At 42.2% G+C, this 19,090-nt stretch overlaps 1 protein-coding gene across 1 annotated transcript in view; it reads left to right on the top strand.

The window, feature by feature from the left end:
- LOC136103461 (histamine N-methyltransferase-like) overlaps window positions 1-17,902 on the top strand; it is a 44,164-nt gene extending 26,262 nt beyond the window's left edge. The window contains exons 7-8 of the mRNA XM_071810739.1: window positions 13,643-13,768; window positions 17,698-17,902. Coding sequence (XP_071666840.1) covers window positions 13,643-13,768; window positions 17,698-17,753 — 182 coding nt within the window. The 3' untranslated portion in view covers window positions 17,754-17,902. The remainder of the gene's footprint in view (window positions 1-13,642; window positions 13,769-17,697) is intronic.
- Window positions 17,903-19,090: the final 1,188 nt, after the last annotated feature.

Raw genomic sequence — 19,090 nt, 5'->3', positions numbered from 1 at the left:
TGTTGTGTTAAAAGAGTTTGGTCTCTGGAGCAGTCACTCTTCTCAATAACATGTAATCATATGCCATCTATTTAGTTTTCCTTTAACTTGCCCCATACAAGCAATGAATCCAGTTTAATTAAATGCTCTTTTAAACAGCGAAATGATGCTGGTTTGTATTTTAAAAAGTCTATATGCCACAGGGCACCCTCAAGACACAGAATCCTAATAAAGAGGATGTAAGATGTACAGCTAATAATACAGAGCAAGTTTGACATTTGCAGGGTAATTTAGTGAACCAAGTGCTTTGCAGGCTTCACGTGGGAGCGCAGTGGCTGCACTACCATTTAATAGGAGATGAAGAGCCATGTTTGCAATAATGCTAATAAACAGCTAAGCTGAAAATTAGACTAGCATGTGGCAAAGGGATGATGTGCATGTACAACAAATGCTGCTCAGCAGCGGGATGAAGGTTGTCAGCTGCTGCTGGAAGCTGGCACAGCCTGGGGTGGCCGGGCAAGGCTTGGTCCCCTGCACCCCACAAGTCCCTGGCTGCAGGGCAAGGGGTGGAAAAACCCACATTAACGCTAAGGGATGGTAATGGGGTGTAGGAAATGAGCAGTGCAGGTACCCCTAACAGAGCTTAAAACAGCCCCAAGGTCCTGGTGACCAGGGGAATGGCTTTAAGTTCCACAAGTGCTTACTTGTCATCCCCATAAGGGATGAGAACAGATGTTGGCCAAGCGTCCCCTTTTAGTTTTACTTTTGTCTGATAATTCAAATCTGGTCTAACTCTGGCCAGTAAGTAATTTAACTCTTCTATTTTCATGGGCTTCATAAGGCAGGAGAGGAAAATGAGGCAGAAATCAGTGGCAAATGTGCATTTTTCTCCTTTAGAAGAATCAAGACCTTTAATAAAGTAAGTATTAGGGCAATGAAGAAATAAACACCGAAAGTGTCTCACATTACCAAAATGAAAGTGCTTGCTAATATATGCAGTGCACCTGGAAATGCCCATTCAAGTAATTACAAAAGGGAAAAACACCAGCGAAACAGGCAAGCATGAAGACAATAGCTATTAGAAACAATATTAAATTAAGCACACCTTTTGAGATCTACAAATTCACTGATTAAATTGTGCATTACAAACCCTGCCTTGACTTCACTTAGCTGGAGCCCTGGAGTGAACCTACAAAATTTGAAAACAGCCTCTTGATTTCTACTGAGCTGCAGTCAGGGCTGTTCCTAACTTTGCTCAGTCCTGGGATTTTTAAAAGATGCAAAAAATAACCTCTTTTTCTTTTTAATTCAGATTCCAGCTGGCAGAAGGCATCACACTCCCTCAGTCTGAGCAGAACAAGGGCAGAAAAAGGGCACTCCATGCAGCATTAAGCTTGGCAAATGACAATAAAGCCCGTCAAAACCAGCAGACACCTTCTCATTGACCAAACAGTTCTTTAGTGTGGCCGCCCACTAGCTTTTGGGTGAATTTGCCCACACTACCCTCTCTTTGCACCCAGGACGAGGAGCCCTGTGCTCCCCTGGGGAGCTCCTTCCCGCCTAGCTATAGGGCAGGATGGCTTCTTACTCTATAGTTTGGTTAAGGTGTCTTTTGCCCATAGGGATGAGCCCCCTGTGATTCCTGCCCCTCGGATACTCCTACTCCAGGGAGAGCTTATGGTTCAGAGCTTGCTCTGTTAAGGTGCTCAAAACCATGTGGATGTTTGTGTGTCTCTAAAGGACAGGTGGATTTGAGACCAAGATACGACCTTACTGATGACAAATCTGTATCTTCTTACAGAGACATGAGAAATGAGTGAGACGGGGTTATTAATACATTTACTGGAGTGCACGATTGTTTATAATGATTTTCCAACCATTGATGAGATTTCCAGGGCTAATGGAAACTCTCCCACTTGCTCCTGTTCTCCGAGTGATGTCCTAAAATTGAGTGTGGAAGCCAGCACCCACTTCCAATTGATTTTGTGTCCTTAAACATTAAAAACTGTGTGCAACTTCCATAGCGTTCTTTCTACTGGGAAGTGGGCTATTGCCCACCAGAGATCCTGGGTTGCTGCTAAAACTGGCTGGAAGGGGGGTAAAATTGTTGGAAAACTGTTTTCTAGCTCAGACTTCCTAGTAACAACACATGCACATAACCTGTGTTTCTTCCTCTTCCAAAGCTTAGGAGATAGGCAGCTTTATTTAATTTTTCAGCTTTCAGCTTTATTTAGTTGGAAGAGCTGAATGGAGATCACTCATTTCTGCCTTTATCCACTTGCTTTTCCCTGGGCAATGAGGTGCTTCTGCTTTATTTGCTCTTAGGGAATCTCCTAATATCCTTCCTTCCCTCGTTCCCTCAAGGATTTCAAGTAAGCCAGAAGAAAATAGGACCTTTGAGAAGTCTTTGCTCCCAGGAAAGCAGAAGGTGAGGGCTCCTTCCCTGTTTCTCAGTTCATTCCCTCCACACGAACAATCTGGAGCCAGTCTGCATGGTGCAGATGGAAATTCCCATTCTGGCTGTTGAAGGGCAGTGGGGAGGCAGCGAACTCCTATGCAGTTGCAGACTGAAGGGCTCGTACCTGATGATGATTGCAGTGTGGGCTCTCCAGAGACATTTTCTGGAATATGTATATGTAAATGAGGCTTTCCCAAAAACCAAGGGAGGTCTGTGAGAAGTGAACTCATGATGGCTCCATCCCTGTCATGCCTAATTAGCAGGTCTCTGTGGTCTGAAGCTGTTAGGAGACCAGGAGACAACTGGTGTCACACAGATCCTTTCCCCTCCATAAGCCCATTGAGGCCCCCTAGACCTCTCCCATGCCTTTGCGAGTCACATTTCCATTAGCTGTACCAAAAGATGAGAGCGCCGGTGGGCTGCTGAGTGGGTAACAGCTAGACAACAAATGGTGGGACCAACCACCTTGAATGGTGAAGAGTGTCAGCTGCTTTGCTCAGATGTCCTGGATATAAACAAAAAAACTGACTGAGGGACAAAGCCTCCTGTTCCTGCAGGGAGCACATTCAAGAGAACAGCTTCTGTGCAACAATTCAGACTTTGTAATTAAGGCTGGAATAACCCATAAAGAGACACATAACATGTTAAACACCTTCTGCATATCAGGAAGCACAAACTAGGTGTCGCAAATGGAGACTCATGCCTCAGGCCATGTGGTCACTCTGCTCCTCACTGTGCCACCATGCATTCGATGTGGTCACTCTGCTCCTCACTGTGCCACCGTACATTTGATGTGGACACTCTGCTCCTCGCTGTGCCACCGTGCGTTCGATGTGGACACTCTGCTCCTCGCTGTGCCACCGTGCGTTTGATGTGGTCACTCTGCTCCTCGCTGTGCCACCGTGTGTTTGGGAATGCAGCAGGACAGCAGTCGGGATGCTGGCATGGGCAAGGAGCAGCAGCACATGTGAGGGTGAAAATGATGCTGGTCAGAGACAGCCCTGCTCAACATGCTTTCTCAGTCAGCATTTGTGGACTTGGTTCAGCTACTCAATTTGTGAGACACAGAGCAGCCAAAATAACCCCGTGAAAAATAAACAGCTGAGAACAGATGAAAATAGAGCTAGTAATACAGTCATTAGGAAGAAAGCCAAAGCACAAATTGCAGTGTCCAGTATGAAAGGAGAAGCCAAAGAAGGGAAATGCCTGTACATACCCTACACTGTACAGAGGACACAAATACAGTCCCAAATAGCAGCTGTCTGTAGCAAAGGGACAGTTAGTTTGTCACTGGATGTCACCAGGGCGAGATGGTGCTTAAGTGCTGGGCAGATTGTTCACGGCCCTGCCTGGTGGGTAACAACAGCTTGGCAAGGTACAGCAGCAGGCAGAGCAGGACCGTGTCACACCATAGATTTGTGTCACGTGGGAAGAAGGAAGCAACACCTCACTTTTACAGATGTGCAAGACACATCCGCATGGAGGTCATTTGCTGGCAGCAAGGTGGGTCATGATTAAGATAGCTACAACCTGACATTTCAAACCAGCAAACGGATAGTCCAGGATGGTCCAGCAATGGAAAACCATTTCCAGTCCTTGGATGGGCATCAATAACTGCAGCACAGGGTCTGTGGCTGCCTTGTCCTGTCCTGTGGAGACTGTGCTCCCGCAAGCGGAGCTTAACTTTGGTGTGTCTTATGAGGCAGGCAGGATACCAGAAGTGGTTAACATCAGCAGAGTAGTTCGGGATATTTTACTGCCATTTGCTTGATAGCCAGTGTTTCTGATCCATCGAAGGTCAGACAGTGTTATTTCGTTTTACCCTCAGGTGGAAGCTAATGATAATGCAGCTTCTTGACTTGCCATTCACAGCACCTATCTGAAGTTGCTCAAAGAGGCAGTGCAACTGTATGTCCTTAGACAGGGAACTTCAAGGGCCTTTTTGTGCTGAGTGCTCTTGAGTTTAGACCCACCTCCAATTAGAAACGGGAGGAAAGTCCTTCCAGATAGCAAAAGACGGCAATTAAATATATACTTGTTTATGTAATAGCCTTCTGCCCAAGATGATCAAGGCTGTTCTTCTTCATATGAGTATTTTTGCTATGATAAAAATGCTGTAGAGCAAACGATGCAAGCCCACACTTCAGAAGTTTTGGCTGGGATGATTTCTCCCCACTCTTCCTGCCGTTGGCTTTCTCAGGTGGTTCCTGTCCAGCCTGTTACATTCTTAAAATGAGAAAAAAAGAGCATATCCTGATTTCTTAATCACATGTTATGTAATGGTTGTTATTTCCATCAATATCTCTCTGTGCCTCTAGGGAAATATAGTCTAGGCCAAATTTTGGCATCTCTCTTTCCTCATCCCCCATGTACACCAAGGCAAAGGGTTTATTTAGTGGTGTGGGAATGTCCACTTCTTCAGTGATTTTAGCCTGCTTTGTTCTCCCATTGCTGGAGGAAGAATGTTAAATGATTGTTTTGTTTTCTTTTTTCTTTTTAAAGGAACATCATGAACCTCAAAAATTAAACTTTTCGCTGAATAATTTTTATTCCCAACTAACACCTAAAATTGCACAGGAAGAAACATACGAAATATTCACACCCACTTGATTTTCTTTGTTCCCTTAACGTTGTCAGAATTTCAACACATATAATGAATTTTCCTCTCTAGCTGAGGCATTTATATGGCCTCTGCCAGAAATCTCTTAGCTTCTCATGAAAGTTCAGGCTAGAGAAATAATTTTCACTGCATAATATAGGTGGGAGATCAAGATACAGAGACTTGAACCAGACTTAAAAATTCATTGTGGTGTCTAAAGCTGAGAGTAAAAAACTAAACGTCGGGTTCAGCAGCTCTCATTTTGTGAAAACAAAGAGGAGTCAGTAACTATTTTGTAATCTTTCGGTGCCTGAATGTCTTCAAACTCTGTCCCTCACTGGTGTGCTCTCGTCCACCCATGAAGTCTGCGCAGGTTGAACCTGCACTCCCAGCTCTGGCCCAAAGTGCAACCCCTGCCCACATCCAATGGTGATGCAAACTTAGTTAAGCATTAAGAAATAGGTCCAGAAAAGCACAAAAGAGTGATGAGGGTAATTAAATAGATGTTGTGAGAATGGTGTCATGTGTCATGGTGTTGCCCATGCAGGCGTGGTCCATCTTTTCCAAGGTGGTGGAAGTGGCTCTTCCAAACAGATGCTCCAGATGAGGTGAATCAAGGAAGAAAGATTTCCCTCTTTCCTCTTCATTCCTTGCACAATGCAGAGCAGAAGATAACTATGCCAAACCATTTCTTTTCTTCCAGCTTTACCGCCAGCCTTCAGGGTGCCTCATTCTGGACCTGCTGCAATCCAATCTGCTCTTGCTAATACTTCTAATATAATATTTATAACCGCCCAGGTTGAACCAAAGGCTACTTGCGCTGACAGATGCCACAAGCTATCTCTCCCCATTTTATTGTTTGGTAGCTTCTGGCAAAGAGGGAGAGGATCTGGTAATGAAATGTTCCTTCTCTGCTTTACATGCACAGGAACACTTCGCTGTGATGCCTATTTTTCATGAGGGAGTAATCAAGTTGTGGCCATTTGGTTATCAGTGGGTTATGGAAGGATATGTGATTGTGGTGGATATGTTTCTGATTTAATTACTGAGCTGCAAATGCATATCAGCTTCCACACTTGTAGTTTTGGGGATGCGCACATGGGCAAACCCAGCTGCAACTCTGCGGACAGAGGGATCTTATTCTGTAACCGGGGTGTAAAGTCATGTCTCTGTAACTAAAGATAATGAGTTCTGCAAGACTATAAAAAGGTGTGGAGCTATTCTGCAGATAAAGATTCTCTTTGCTACAGCAGAAGACTGGGGAAAATTCTGCAGGGAACAATCTTCTCCTGGCAGATGGTTGGACAAGGAGACCTGCTCAACATTTGCCATGTCTAGTTTTTATGATTTATACAGCATCACCCCTTGGAAAAGCAATTCTGAGAGACATTATGATTTTATGATAATCCACTGTGGTTGAAAGAGAAAAAAAAATATATATATGTATGCTTATCACCTATGGTTGGAGATAACCGACTTCAACTCAAGTTTTGTTTCAGCTTTTCAACTATCTTGGCTAGAACAACGTGGAGGTTTTGGTTCGATGCCTGATTAAGCAAATTTCCATGGGAATACTAGTGATTTTGGAGGAGAGGTGAGAATGGTTGGAGGGAAGAAAGGAGGGGAGATGAAGATGATCAGGCATCCTGGGCCCTGCACTACACAAGAGCTAAGCTCAGTCTCTAGTGAGAACCGGACTGAAATGTGAATATGTGTTGACCAAAGAGCCCATGATGGAGAGAGATGACTTTGAAATTAACAATTAGTTTTAAATCAAACTAGCAATTCATTTAAAACCACAGTCTAAACAGAAGAAAGCAATTAAGTCAGTAAAGGCAAAAAAGCTGTGGAAAAAAATAATATACCAACTTCATTTATGTTTACAGCTGTACTCTGTCCGCTACCCTTGATCTCTCTGTATAAACAGAGTGTGGAAAAAAGGCTCAGAGACTTCCAAGTGCTGGGTACAAGCAGAGTGTAGAAACATTTTGTTGTTTTTAGTTTCTCTTGATAAATGTCCATGGCTGTGATATAGTGTACACTGATAACTCCTACTTCATACTATTGCTCTTTCCTGGAAAGGAGCCGTGCTCCTCTAAACACACAATTTTATTTAAGGCAAACAACATCCAGAGAGCTGGATGCCTGCATCTTGTGCAGATTTAATCTAAAACCACAGGGAGGGGAAAAAAAAAAGTATTCTGAATGCAAAGCAAACAGCAATTACCCTGACACTTCCTTCTTTCAGCAATGAACTGCAGCTGTATTTGCTCTTGGGCAGGGGAACTGTTTTTCCTTAAGCCATTGGGAGAGGAGGCTTCAAATCCCAGAATTTCATTGCCTGGAGGAATCCCCATGGCACATAAATTTGGGTGTGAATTGCTCGAGTCCTCTGCTGGAAAAAAGCACTCAACTTACTCTTGCTGGTCTTGGACACAGCTGTCCAGGATAATTTACATTGCCTGGAAATCACAAAACAGAGCTTATGTCCAACTGATTTTGCTCAACTGTTATTTTCAAAAAGCCCCAGTCTCAGCAGTCCTCAAGAGGTCTCTCCCACCCCAATTTCTTAATACATGTAAAACAAAACTGAAGAAAAACAGGGCAGAATGTTCATGCAGTTAATCTCTAGATTGACTCCATCCAACTTAATGCTTTTTAATCACTCCTTGAACAAAAGATTTAGTCTTCATAATCCTCCTTTTGCTCAATTTGCTGTTCCTTACTTTATGAAATCTACTATTTATTTGATTTCCCTGATTCCCACCCCCTGGATCAGTTTGCAGGAGAAAATGGTTAATACCACAGGGAAAATTACTTTCAAGAATGAAATAAAATACAAATTACAATGCCAGCTTTTCTTTTAAGGCTCTTCATTGGAAAGATGCACCCAAAACCACATGGAGCCCTTCCCACTGCGTAATCATCTGGGTTGCTAACATACCAATCTGAGCTGCTCACAAAAACTTCCCACCCATCTCCAGGAGCATGATTTCAAGGCTAATGGAAATCTTGAAAGACTGAGATTTGTTTTCAGTGATCAAGACACTTGCAAAGAAATTCCTATCAGAGACGCTACTTCTAGCAACACTGCCATCCCTCTCTTTTTCCAAACATTTTTGCCTACATATACTTTAACTTGATGGAAAGTGCGGAATGCGGTGTGCGCAGCGGACTGGGCTGAACCGGTGGCCGAGCCTCCAGGGCACCGAGATCTGCTGCAGGAGCCCCTGGCCGCTGGGGACGATGGGATTTCAGCGGCTCCTCCTCACTGCTCCATCAGACAGGGGAGAATTACTCTGCCCTGACAAACAAGTTTTTCTTTCCTTTCCAAACATTTATCTCTGATTCATTGGGCCTTCAGGTCTGTTTAGGAGGAAGTAATTCAACCTCAGTATCTCAGCGGCAAAGAAATACACTGATGTGGGCAGCAGTGCGTTAGGCGGGAAAGCCAGACCTGCAAATCACTGTTTCCCATCACCCAAATCCTGCTCTACCCTGGCTTTCAACTGGTCTGTTTTGAACAAAACCCTCCAGACCTTTTTGCAAAGCCCAGAGCTATCTGCGCTCATACCTTTCCTCATTTCCACAATATCTATCTCAGATGTGCTGTAGAACTTGTTAGGGCAGAACATTTGCAAAATAAAAAATTAAATGCACTTTATCCTTCTTACAGTCTGTAAAGCTAAAAATGTATCATCTCATCTTCCATTAGCTCATCTTTTAAAATAAGTCAAATCAATTAAATATCACTTTTAAGATATTATAAACTATTATATACTTGAAAACATATTTATTCTCCAAGTTGATCATAAATAAATGTAAGTGTAAATTAATCTAAAGTACTCTGTGCGATTTTATCTTTCAATTAACCAAATTCTATGAAGCTCCTTACGAAAACTTATTGCTGTGTTTCCTACTGTTCCATAAGGTCAGACAGATGTGATCAAACATACATAATGTGTCAGATATATGCAAAATTCTCTTGCTGTTGTTTTTCTTGATGAGAAAGAAAGAATATGCCTTAAATCATGTGAAGGAGAAAAGACCATACACCTAGATTCAAACTATATCTGTATTATTTTGGAAAAGTGGAACATGATTTCCTCTGAATAACAGACACAGAGCCCCAGGCACTTTATATGTTCAAAAATTAAACTTACAACTGGCATACATCTGGCAGTGATCCTGTACACTAAATCCATTTGGTTGGCCAGATGGCCTGAGACTTGCAGTTTTTTAATCTCACACACAAAGCACTTTAGGCTGGAAAAAACAATAAATACAACATAATACAGCATCATGACAAAAAGCCGCATCTATTGGTTTTGGAGCTATAGGTGTGGAAAAATGTGGCCAAAGAAGTATTGTTTTCACAATTTACTTCCTAAAATGTGTCATATTCTGTGACTGCATCCTCTTTTCCTCCATTTCTTATACCTAATTGATCCTCAGCGAAGGGTGAGTGATTCCTTGGGTACAAGGTTGGATGCTGGAGGCAGAGGATGGCACGATCTGCCACAACTCCTGTCTGATGAGGAAGAGCAGGACTGCCAGATCTTAATATCTCTTTTATTCCTGCCCTCTTTGGGACAACTATCTTACATGGTCTTTATTCATTAAGAGCAGAGGCAGTTTTAAAAAGTGAATTTTTCTACTGTCAATATCTTCAAACAGCCAAGTCTTAGAACAAACAGTTCATTTGCTTTGCTCTGAATGTGCGCTTCTGTTTCTCAAATACTTTTCTGTATGTTATTAGTGAAATCTCTCCCTCCATTGACTTCAGCAGGAGCTGCAGTCTTTTTCCTCTATGCTAGAGGTCAATTCCTGTGCCTATATCTGTTGTTTTTTTTTCTTCATTCCTTGTGAGCTTCTTCCCATTAACACCAATATAAAAACTCCCACATAGCTACGTGAATAGTCGTCTGCTAAGTCACCACAATATCACTGCAACTTTCACCTGCCCTGCACCACCGTTCCATGAGTGCCTTCAGTCCTTTGGTGTTTTCTGCAGCGAAAGCAGGAATATTAAAGCAGAAGCATTGCACAGCTGTGTGAATGAAGCAGAAATTCACCCTTCCAGCTTTACGTCCCTGTTCTTGCATTAATAGAGGCTGCATGTTACTGTCAGCTCATCGCTTGCCACAGAGATCCCTTTCTTAGCCTCTCTTTGAAAAAGCTAATGGAGCATCTTTGGCTTAGACTTCTGTTACTCACCGTGCAACTAATTCACTCCCAATAGTAGGGTTTAGGACAAACAGATGACTTCACTCACTAGCTCGTTTCATCTTTACAGTGACGCCTCTTTTGCTGGCAGCTTCAAAGGCATCTTAGTGGATAAACTGTCTGACCTACTAAAAGAAGTACAAAGAGAATCCCCTTCTCAATTAATTCTTGTGTTCCAAATTCATACTCAGATTTGTTTCTGAGCAGCTTTCATTTCTGTTAATCAGCTACGACAGTTTTAGCTCCCTTGAGTTGTTGCTTGGCTGCAGATCTCCTCCTGTACAGTACTTTTCCCAGTCATTTTAGCAAACGTTGCTACTGAAAAGGCAGAGGCCCAGACCTCTGCTGAACTGAATCAATACCACTACCAAAAGAAAGTTTTAAAAATTCACTAAAGAAACCAGATTTATGTTACCCAAGGATTCTGTCCCTAAATGTTACAGAGATAGCACGCATGTGTCTGATTGCCTAAAGACCCAATCCAAATGCTGTTTCACACTCTTAATTTCCATAAGTACGACTAGCTTGGGGGAAGAAAATTGTTCTATATTTCCAATCCAGAGTTCCTACAGGAAATTTGTGCTTTAGGGAAAGTAGCTGAATATAATGAGAGATGTTCACAGCATACATGGAAAATAAGCATTATCATTGCTGTCTTATGGATGAGTAAGCAGAGGATGGGAGAAGTCTCACTCAAGGCCATGAAGGGAGTTGAAAGGGTGTTTTTGAAGGATGAAAAGAAAGACATGTTATTCATAGTCAAGATCTGTGGACTTGTTTTAAAAAAATAATAAACGCACAAAACTATAGTGGTTACATTATTACCTAAGGTCATTACATACAGCATCTGAGGCTTGTAGATGAAGACTTGAGCTGAGAAACAAATCCATTAAAAGAACTCTTCCCCTCATCCCCAGTATCCCCAGTGCCCCCATGTGTCGCTTGCTGAAATCTCTTCAGCTGGACCGACAGACACACAGCACATCTGGAAGCAGAAGACTTTAATTTGGATGCCTAACTACTAATTTATGAGCCCAACTTTAGCCAAGCAACTTTGACAGCCCTGGCCTCTGTCTTTAATGCTATTAGTATTCTGGAGGGTCTATTGATGATTTCATGCCAAATCAATTTTGGCACATTAAAATGATTTGTCTGAAATCCAGCAAAAGAGCTTTCCTAATAATTCAGCTCTCAGAGTCTGCAATGCTGGCAGGAAGGTAACATGTGCCTGTATAGGTGCCCTCAATTTGCTATAAAAATTTCAGAAAGTTTCAACTGGAATTTGAAGCATTTTAACACATATACTTTATTTTAAGTCTTTGGCGTTCCTTTTAATACTGAATAATTTGTAGTTCACTTCAAGGAAATTTTAAAACAAAAAAATATCAAAATTGTCTTTAAAGAAAAGGGGTTTCATCTTGAACGTAAACTCTTCCAGGTATGTATTTGAGATATATGTATATTTGCACCTATAAAAATGCACATCAGCTTGTCAAAATATACACTAGTGAAGTAGCCTTGAACTACTTTATGTTAGTCAAACAATGTGTTTGTCTTTCTGTCAGTGCAATGATAGTGCACAAGTAAGCAAGAGTCAATGTAACACTTATCAGTGTCCTTTGTGGAGTATGTATCAGGTCCTTCCAAAATATTCTAACTTTTCACCCTATATGTGGATTCATATAAATGACAACCCATCATTTTTACATTTGTAAATTATACACGTTTAAGGTGAGGGATCATGTTAGCTGACTTTATGGCAAAAGTTACTTACACCATACTCAAAGCTGTGAAAAGAAGAAATATGAAATAAGACATTCCTCCTGACTTTGTGCACTGGGTGAGGCAGGTTCAGAGGTGTAGTAAATATTGACAATTGGGAATGTTAAAGAGCATAAAAGTTTACTTGCTGTCTGGGTTTGATGTGTATATTTTTAGAAGTCACTGTTTTTTTGTTGAAAGATATCATATATTTCAGTCAGCAAAGAAACAGCCAACGATGCTAAATAGGTTGAAATGGGAATCAGCCATCACCTGAACTGCCAGCTCATTTAAATGAGTGTTTGAGTGAATATATTGAAGCATAGAGACAGAGTTGCCCAGGTCCATCCAAAACAGTGCCACCCAAATTCATAATGGCTAACCGTAAAGGAAAATAAACATTTTTGCCTCTTTGCATTTTCCCTCCCTATTATGGAGTTTACTCTCTATTCCTCTTTATAGATCTTGGATAGGGCCCTGGCAGCAGCTGTTGGCTTTGGGTCCATCAGTGTGAAGCCAGCTGCCCGCCATGGCCGGGGTTTGGCTCTGGCATCCCAGCCTGGTGCAGGAGGCACCATCTGGCACCACTGCCTGGCTGGGTACGGGCGCTGCAGAACTCACCAGGAACCCTGCGGTGTGCTCTGGGCTGCCAGCACCTCCTGCCCCGGGGAACTGCTTACCACAAACTGCTTTGGGGTGGCTAAAACCTCCTTAAGGAACACAAAAATGAACCCTCAGAAACTCTAATATGGTGCAAGAGTCTTCTGGTAACATCTTAAATGCAAATATGTATTATAGAAATACATGTCATATATGGGAAAACAAGAAGTATCTTTTTCCTGACTTTATGCTATTCAGGATGGTCAAGGAGACCTTTGCAAGGGGACCAAAGATAATGTCCCAGAAATAAAAAGCAATTTTTCTTGCTCTAGGTAAATATACTGATATGCATGGGTGACTTTTCCAGCTCTGGCACATTGCTTCAATCTTTTCTTTCCCACCATGTGAACAAATGTTTGTTTGCTTCAAGTTCAGGACAGGCTTTCCAAAGCAAAATCTATCCAGATGGTCACCAGACAAAGGGAGGAGTCTCAGATTTCTCTAAACAGTTTTTTTTAAACCAGAGAAATTGTTTTCTGCAGTGTTCTTCACTGATGATGCCTTTTCTGCTATTGCTCATGACATTGATGAAATAAGCTGCTTTTGTTGATTAAAGCTCTTGAATCCCATAGGCAGTTTAAATCCTATCAAAAGGTTCATCTTCTCAGATGTTCTTTTTAAGTTCTTTAACTGTGGTTTCTGAGTTCTCCCTACTATTCCAATCCCCATAGCTAAGCCCTTCATGCTGTCTTCATGTACTTCCTGGAAATCACACAAGCACTGTATTCAGAACACATTTACTTCAAATTAATATCTATGTTGTTGTTATATCACACACAATGACCCAAAATTGCACACTTCGTGTACTGCAAATGTAGCAAATGTGTAGACACGTTTGATGAATGCTCACATATTATTCCTGGTTTTATTTCTTCAAAAACAAAACAATCACCCAAACCTTTAACCCCAAAATCTCATTTTATATCCTGTGTTGTTTAAAATACTGCATTTCTTTTCAGACCCAATGTTCTTGCCTTCTGTTTCACAAGAATCACTTTTGTGGATGCTGGTGACACCCCGTTTGCTGCAGGCTCGCTTGTCACAAAAACCATTACACTGCTTTCATCCAGAACAAAACAGAACAGGTGAGATCTACCACTTAGTGCATGAATGAAGTACTGATTCCTCCCTCTAGCAGAGTAAAACCTTCAGCTGTGATTGCTCCAAACCTGTTTTTTAAAGCAGGAGGGTCTTCCTCACAACACAGGCCTCCATATCCCAAATTGTTGTGCACAATCCCCTATACAAGGGAACTTTATAACCAACACCAGGGTGTTGGAGAGCACTGTGTCAGCTGGGGATGCTGGAGGAGTTTTGTGGCTGCTTAATGCTATAGGGATGCAGTGGCGCATGTGCCCGGGAGGGCAAGCCACAAGCACAGTGACCCATCAGTGTAGATCATCATGGATGGGACCGGTGGGATGAAAGCACCAGGATGTCAAGGCACAAATGTGCCAAAAGTTGCTGAATGGGAAACTCTGCCCCTGGGAATGTCCCGTGAGAAAGCAGGAGGGAGGTACAACTGCAATGTGGCAGGTGGATCAAGGGAGATAACAGATGTGGTAGGATCAGGTGCCCAAGGCAGTGGAACGTGGGCAAGAAACATCAGTGAGGTGTTCTGACTGGTTTTGCTCCTGATTATCACAAAGGTCATGTTATTTAGGCTTAGCAGGACTCTTTTGTCAGTGATTTTCTGTTCACATCCTGTTCAGTAATTAACATGCATATCATCTGAGAGGGACAAGACAATTTTAGTGAACTGTAGAAAAATCACATGGATTTTGGTATGATTCATAATGCCTTTATAATTTCTTGAGATTCACTTCACTAGAACTAGCTTTTGATGTGCTTAGGCATATGAGATGGTTAAACAGCTGTTATAGTCCACTTGGTCATCACACTTGGTACTGTAGTCCACATATGGCTTTAAGTGCTTGGGATTAAAGATGACAAATGTGTGTCAGGCTGAGCTGGACCCAGAACCCACCCTGAACGCAGGCCATGTGGGGTCTGGTTACATCGAAACATCCAACTTCAAATTCCTGATCCATCAGTGTTTATGACATTGGGAAGCTCAAGTCTTTGCTTCAGTGAAATGAGGAAAAATATGCTCCCCCACCTCAAGTAGTCCTGAGAATAAATTTCTGAAAGCTGCTGAGGTGCTCAGATCCTACAGTAACGAAGGCAATATAAGTACAATAGATTGATAGTCTTTGCATTAACTTTGGATGAGACCTTATAGTCATTGTGCATTTCCTGCAATGTTCAAAGTAAGCAATTATTATTATTTCCATCTGTTCTTTCTCTGTGTCCTTTAAAAGTTATAGCAAAGGCTGATGAAGTAGAAAGACTGTATGCCTCAGAAATTAGTTAAGGGAAACAAAGCTCCTCACCAAAGTGTATCTGGAAAAACATAACACATTATCAGAACTGTGTTACCCATTGAGCAAAAAAAAAATATACACAGTATTAAGTCTAAATTTTCCCAAATTATTTGTGAACCATCACAAAGAATGTCTTTGGGATCTGGGTGAATGGTAGCTCCCCACCAGCATGTGCAGGCCAATGACACAACTGGGTTTTCAAGTGACTAATTTCTGAGTATTGGCATATTTTTGTTTTCAAAACACTTTAATTTTACAATCTTTGTAAAATGGGCTCAGAAATGGAAAGTATCATTGATTTCTTCAAAACGAGTAAGACCAAAAACTTGCTATAGGTAAAGAAAGCCAATCCCACAGAGTGATCTCTTCTTAACAAAGTAATGCTCACCCACAGCAATTGCATCTTTTCCCAGATGTGTTAAAAGATCTATAAAGTCCCATGAAAGTGGACAGCTAACTATTGGCTTCCTCTAAACCTAGCTGAGGCAAAAACTGGAGTAGGCTCTCTCTGAGATGGGGAAAGGCAGATTTGTGGTGAGGTATTGGCATGACATTTGAAGAGATAAAAGAGAACTGTGATATGTCTAAAATTGCTGTCTTCTTAAAACTCATATATACATTGGCCCTCTCTTAAATTCCATTTAGCTGGTGCCAAATATCCTGCTAAACCTTCTCCCTGAATTTGAATTCCCAGCTCCTGAGGAAAATACAGGTTGTTACCTATATTACAGTTTCTCAGTTCCTCTGCCTGTATGAAGGTTTATGAACTGATGTTGCAGCTCCTTTTAAACACTGCTCTACTGATATCATCATAGTCAGAGACTCAAAAATATGATCAATGCTTAGGAATAAATTCACATTTATCGCATTTGAGCCTAGATGATGTGTTAGATTCTTTTTTATATTGCCTTCTCAGCAAGCTTTAGCATCTTTCATGTGTCAGAGAAACACACCAGCTCCAGCAAGTGCTCTGGGACAGCCCTTCAGAGCAGCGCTCGCCTCGGCCCACCCGCAGCAAGTCCAAAGGACATGGTGAAAAGATGACCAGGGAGTTGCTTGTTCTTTCTCGCAGGTGCCATGGCTCCTTTCGGGAAGCAGAGAACTGCTTTTCCAGCTCTGTGTAGCAGAAAATCAGTGTTGGCATAAAGCCAGACAGGAGCAAAGGGACTCCAGAAAGCCTTGAAAATCTTCTGGAAGCAACACTGGCTGGGCACTTGAATAATTTTAAAATGGAACAAAGTAGGTGAGAGAAGGGGGAATGGTTCATTTTGCTTCCAGGATGATTTTCATGTGAATTCAGCAGGATTATGAGATGGTCCTTCCTGTTCCTAAGTGGGCTCGTGTCAGGGGCAAAGCTCAGACACTGAACATTTCCAAAGGACCAGGTTCCAGCATGATTTGACTGTCAAAACATTTTTTCAGTCGCTCAGACCCTGCTTAGAAAAGGACAGCATCACTGACTTCCTTAATAAACATCAAAGAGGAATAAACAGAAATTGGCAGCTGACACTGTAAGGTTGCCCTTAAGTTCACACTGCTCTCCTTATTCAATCAGCCTCTGCAAAACATGTGGGTGCTCATGAAGTGTGGACTTCTGCTTCTGTTAAAGAGGTTCAGCTTTGGTTTCCCAAATGAAACAGCTGGCAAACAAAGTGTTAAATTTCTGTATTCACTGCTAGAAAACACGGGTAGAAGTTAAATGCCCATTTGAAAATGTATTTCCATCTATGTGTGGATAGGCCTGTGTGTCTATGTTATCAAGGTTAATTAGAAAAATTATCTCATCAGAACAAAAAACAATCAGGTGAGTGGAATCTCTCTGCCTGAGACACGATAATCTTTCCTAGCTCGGTTTCAAGTGCAACTGCGATCCATCAAAGTCATTCCCCCGTGCAGTCCCTCGAGGACATCAAAAGTTTAGACGAGTGTGGCAATACTTGCACCGCACCTGCAGCATTAATGACAATGGGCGTTGCAGCTGCTTCCTCCAGCAGTGGGCAATAAACATTTTTAAAAAAGCCAGGCTGACATATCCATGCCATTAAATACTGCTGTCCCTTTCTGAAAAGATATTTCCATGTTATTTCCCTTTCTGGTTTACAGACACCTTTTACAGCCATGACCATTGTCTGTCTCTTTTGTCATTTGATTGTTCTCGTTCAGTAATTACTTTATATGCATTTAAAAGATTATTTTTTCTCCTAAAAAAATCAGATGCATGGCTTGGCAGTAGAACCAATAAGAGGCACATTTCTCTAAGAGTGGCTTTCAAAAGAAAAGCTAACGATAGAATGGATTCTGTACTTGCTAGAGTTGCCCCCACTAGGATTTTTTGCTTTTTTGGTTGTGTGGTCATCACCACGGATGCCTTGTTCAGGCCATTGATTTCGAAACATTCATTGTCTCCTTCAGTAAGGCTTTGTTGGATCAAAAACTCTCACACAGCATGATCCACTGCTCACCTGTCATGCAAATAGGGTACTATTTGGAAAAGCCTGTAGCAGAAGCCAGATGTTTCTGTTTTCAGCTATAATGATATTTCTCATATCCTCCTTTGGGAGAATTTTGCTGTGTCTCTAGTTCCCAGTCTTCTCTCTCATCATTCACAAGACTCATCCCTTTGACTTCAGTTTCAGGAGAGCAAGATTCAGCCCGAGATGTCTCCTCCAAGAAAAACAAACTGTAAATTGTTTCCTGTTTTGTTTTCACCTTGGATTTTTTGAGAGTCGCCTCATTCATCGGGTTCAAGTCTTCACCCGATCCGTTTGTGCGGGCATTGCTCCTCACAGGTGGTGGAGGTGGGAGCCCCAGAGTGCCAGCCTGAGATCAAGAAGCAACGAAACTGTCAGCACTGAGATCTATTTTTACATTTTGCTACACAGTGTCACCATAAATAAAATGGAAAATCACTGCTGCAGCTCTCTTGCTTTCTCCCTTTATCAGTTGTTGTCCTTTCTGCTGCTGCAATAAAAAACAAGCCAGAGAGAAAAAAAATTAAATTACTCTTTGGTTTATGGAAAAAAAATGCCATTTAGCCCAGAATTCCCACTGGAACTGCCAGGCTGCAACAGGGAGATAAATCTCATAATAGCACTGCTGTGATGTGCAAGAGCCTTAAGTAGTTGTTCACTCCTGGCCAAGCACCATGCATGGGAAGGCACCACCTCTGCCCGCTCCTCCTGGCATCGCTCCCTGTGCAAAGGGTGCAGGGACCCTTGGGACCGTGGTGGAAACTCCCTGGGGAGTCAGGGACGTTCCACAGTTCGGAAGAACAGCAGCCATTGACTCCTTCACCACAGTTGTCCTCACAACACCACCCCTACAAGTTCAAAGCATTGCGTGGGGCTGATGCTAACACTTTTGATGTTCTTACTCTGATCACAAAGGCGATATGATTTTAGCTCTATTGTATGAACAGATGTCGGTGGCTGCATCCCTTCCTTACTGGTCTGCATGTACCCACTGGTTTCCAAATCTCCAATGTCAATGTAATGGCTTGTGTGGTGACCATGGTCCAGCAAAAGCACTTGCTCGGGCACTGTCCCCAGCACACATGTTGAAGGGACAGACACCTGCCTGCAGACACGGAGGCAAGGGACCAAGGGGACCTTTCAGAAGGGGTTTAAGCATTACATTTCTGCATGCTGGACCACTGCTGGTTTCTGCCCTCAGCACTAGTACCTCTACAGTGCACTGTAAAGCAGGTACTTCATAAATTAGATATTCCTGCTCTATATGCAGCATTTATATTTACAACAACTCTGCAGCAGAACCTTCATCACCAGGACAGGATATTTCTTTATTTGAATTCTTATTCACATGTAAACTTGAGCATTCAGAGATGTGTATAAATTAACCAAGAAATACATTCCACTGGACTACTCTGTCAATAAGTTTGAATACCTTTTTAAAAAATGTTTTTTTGTGATTACATCTTGCTATTCAGATCAGTGGCCAGAGACAATACACAGTCTGGAATTCATCAGAGTCAGAGCAGCCTTACGAGTCCATCGCAGGCTGCCA

Source organism: Patagioenas fasciata, chromosome 7 (assembly GCF_037038585.1).
Source record: "Patagioenas fasciata isolate bPatFas1 chromosome 7, bPatFas1.hap1, whole genome shotgun sequence".
NCBI classification, from domain to species: domain Eukaryota; kingdom Metazoa; phylum Chordata; class Aves; order Columbiformes; family Columbidae; genus Patagioenas; species Patagioenas fasciata.
The sequence above is the reverse complement of the archived record's forward strand: the minus strand, read 5'-3'. Positions and strand labels throughout refer to the sequence as shown.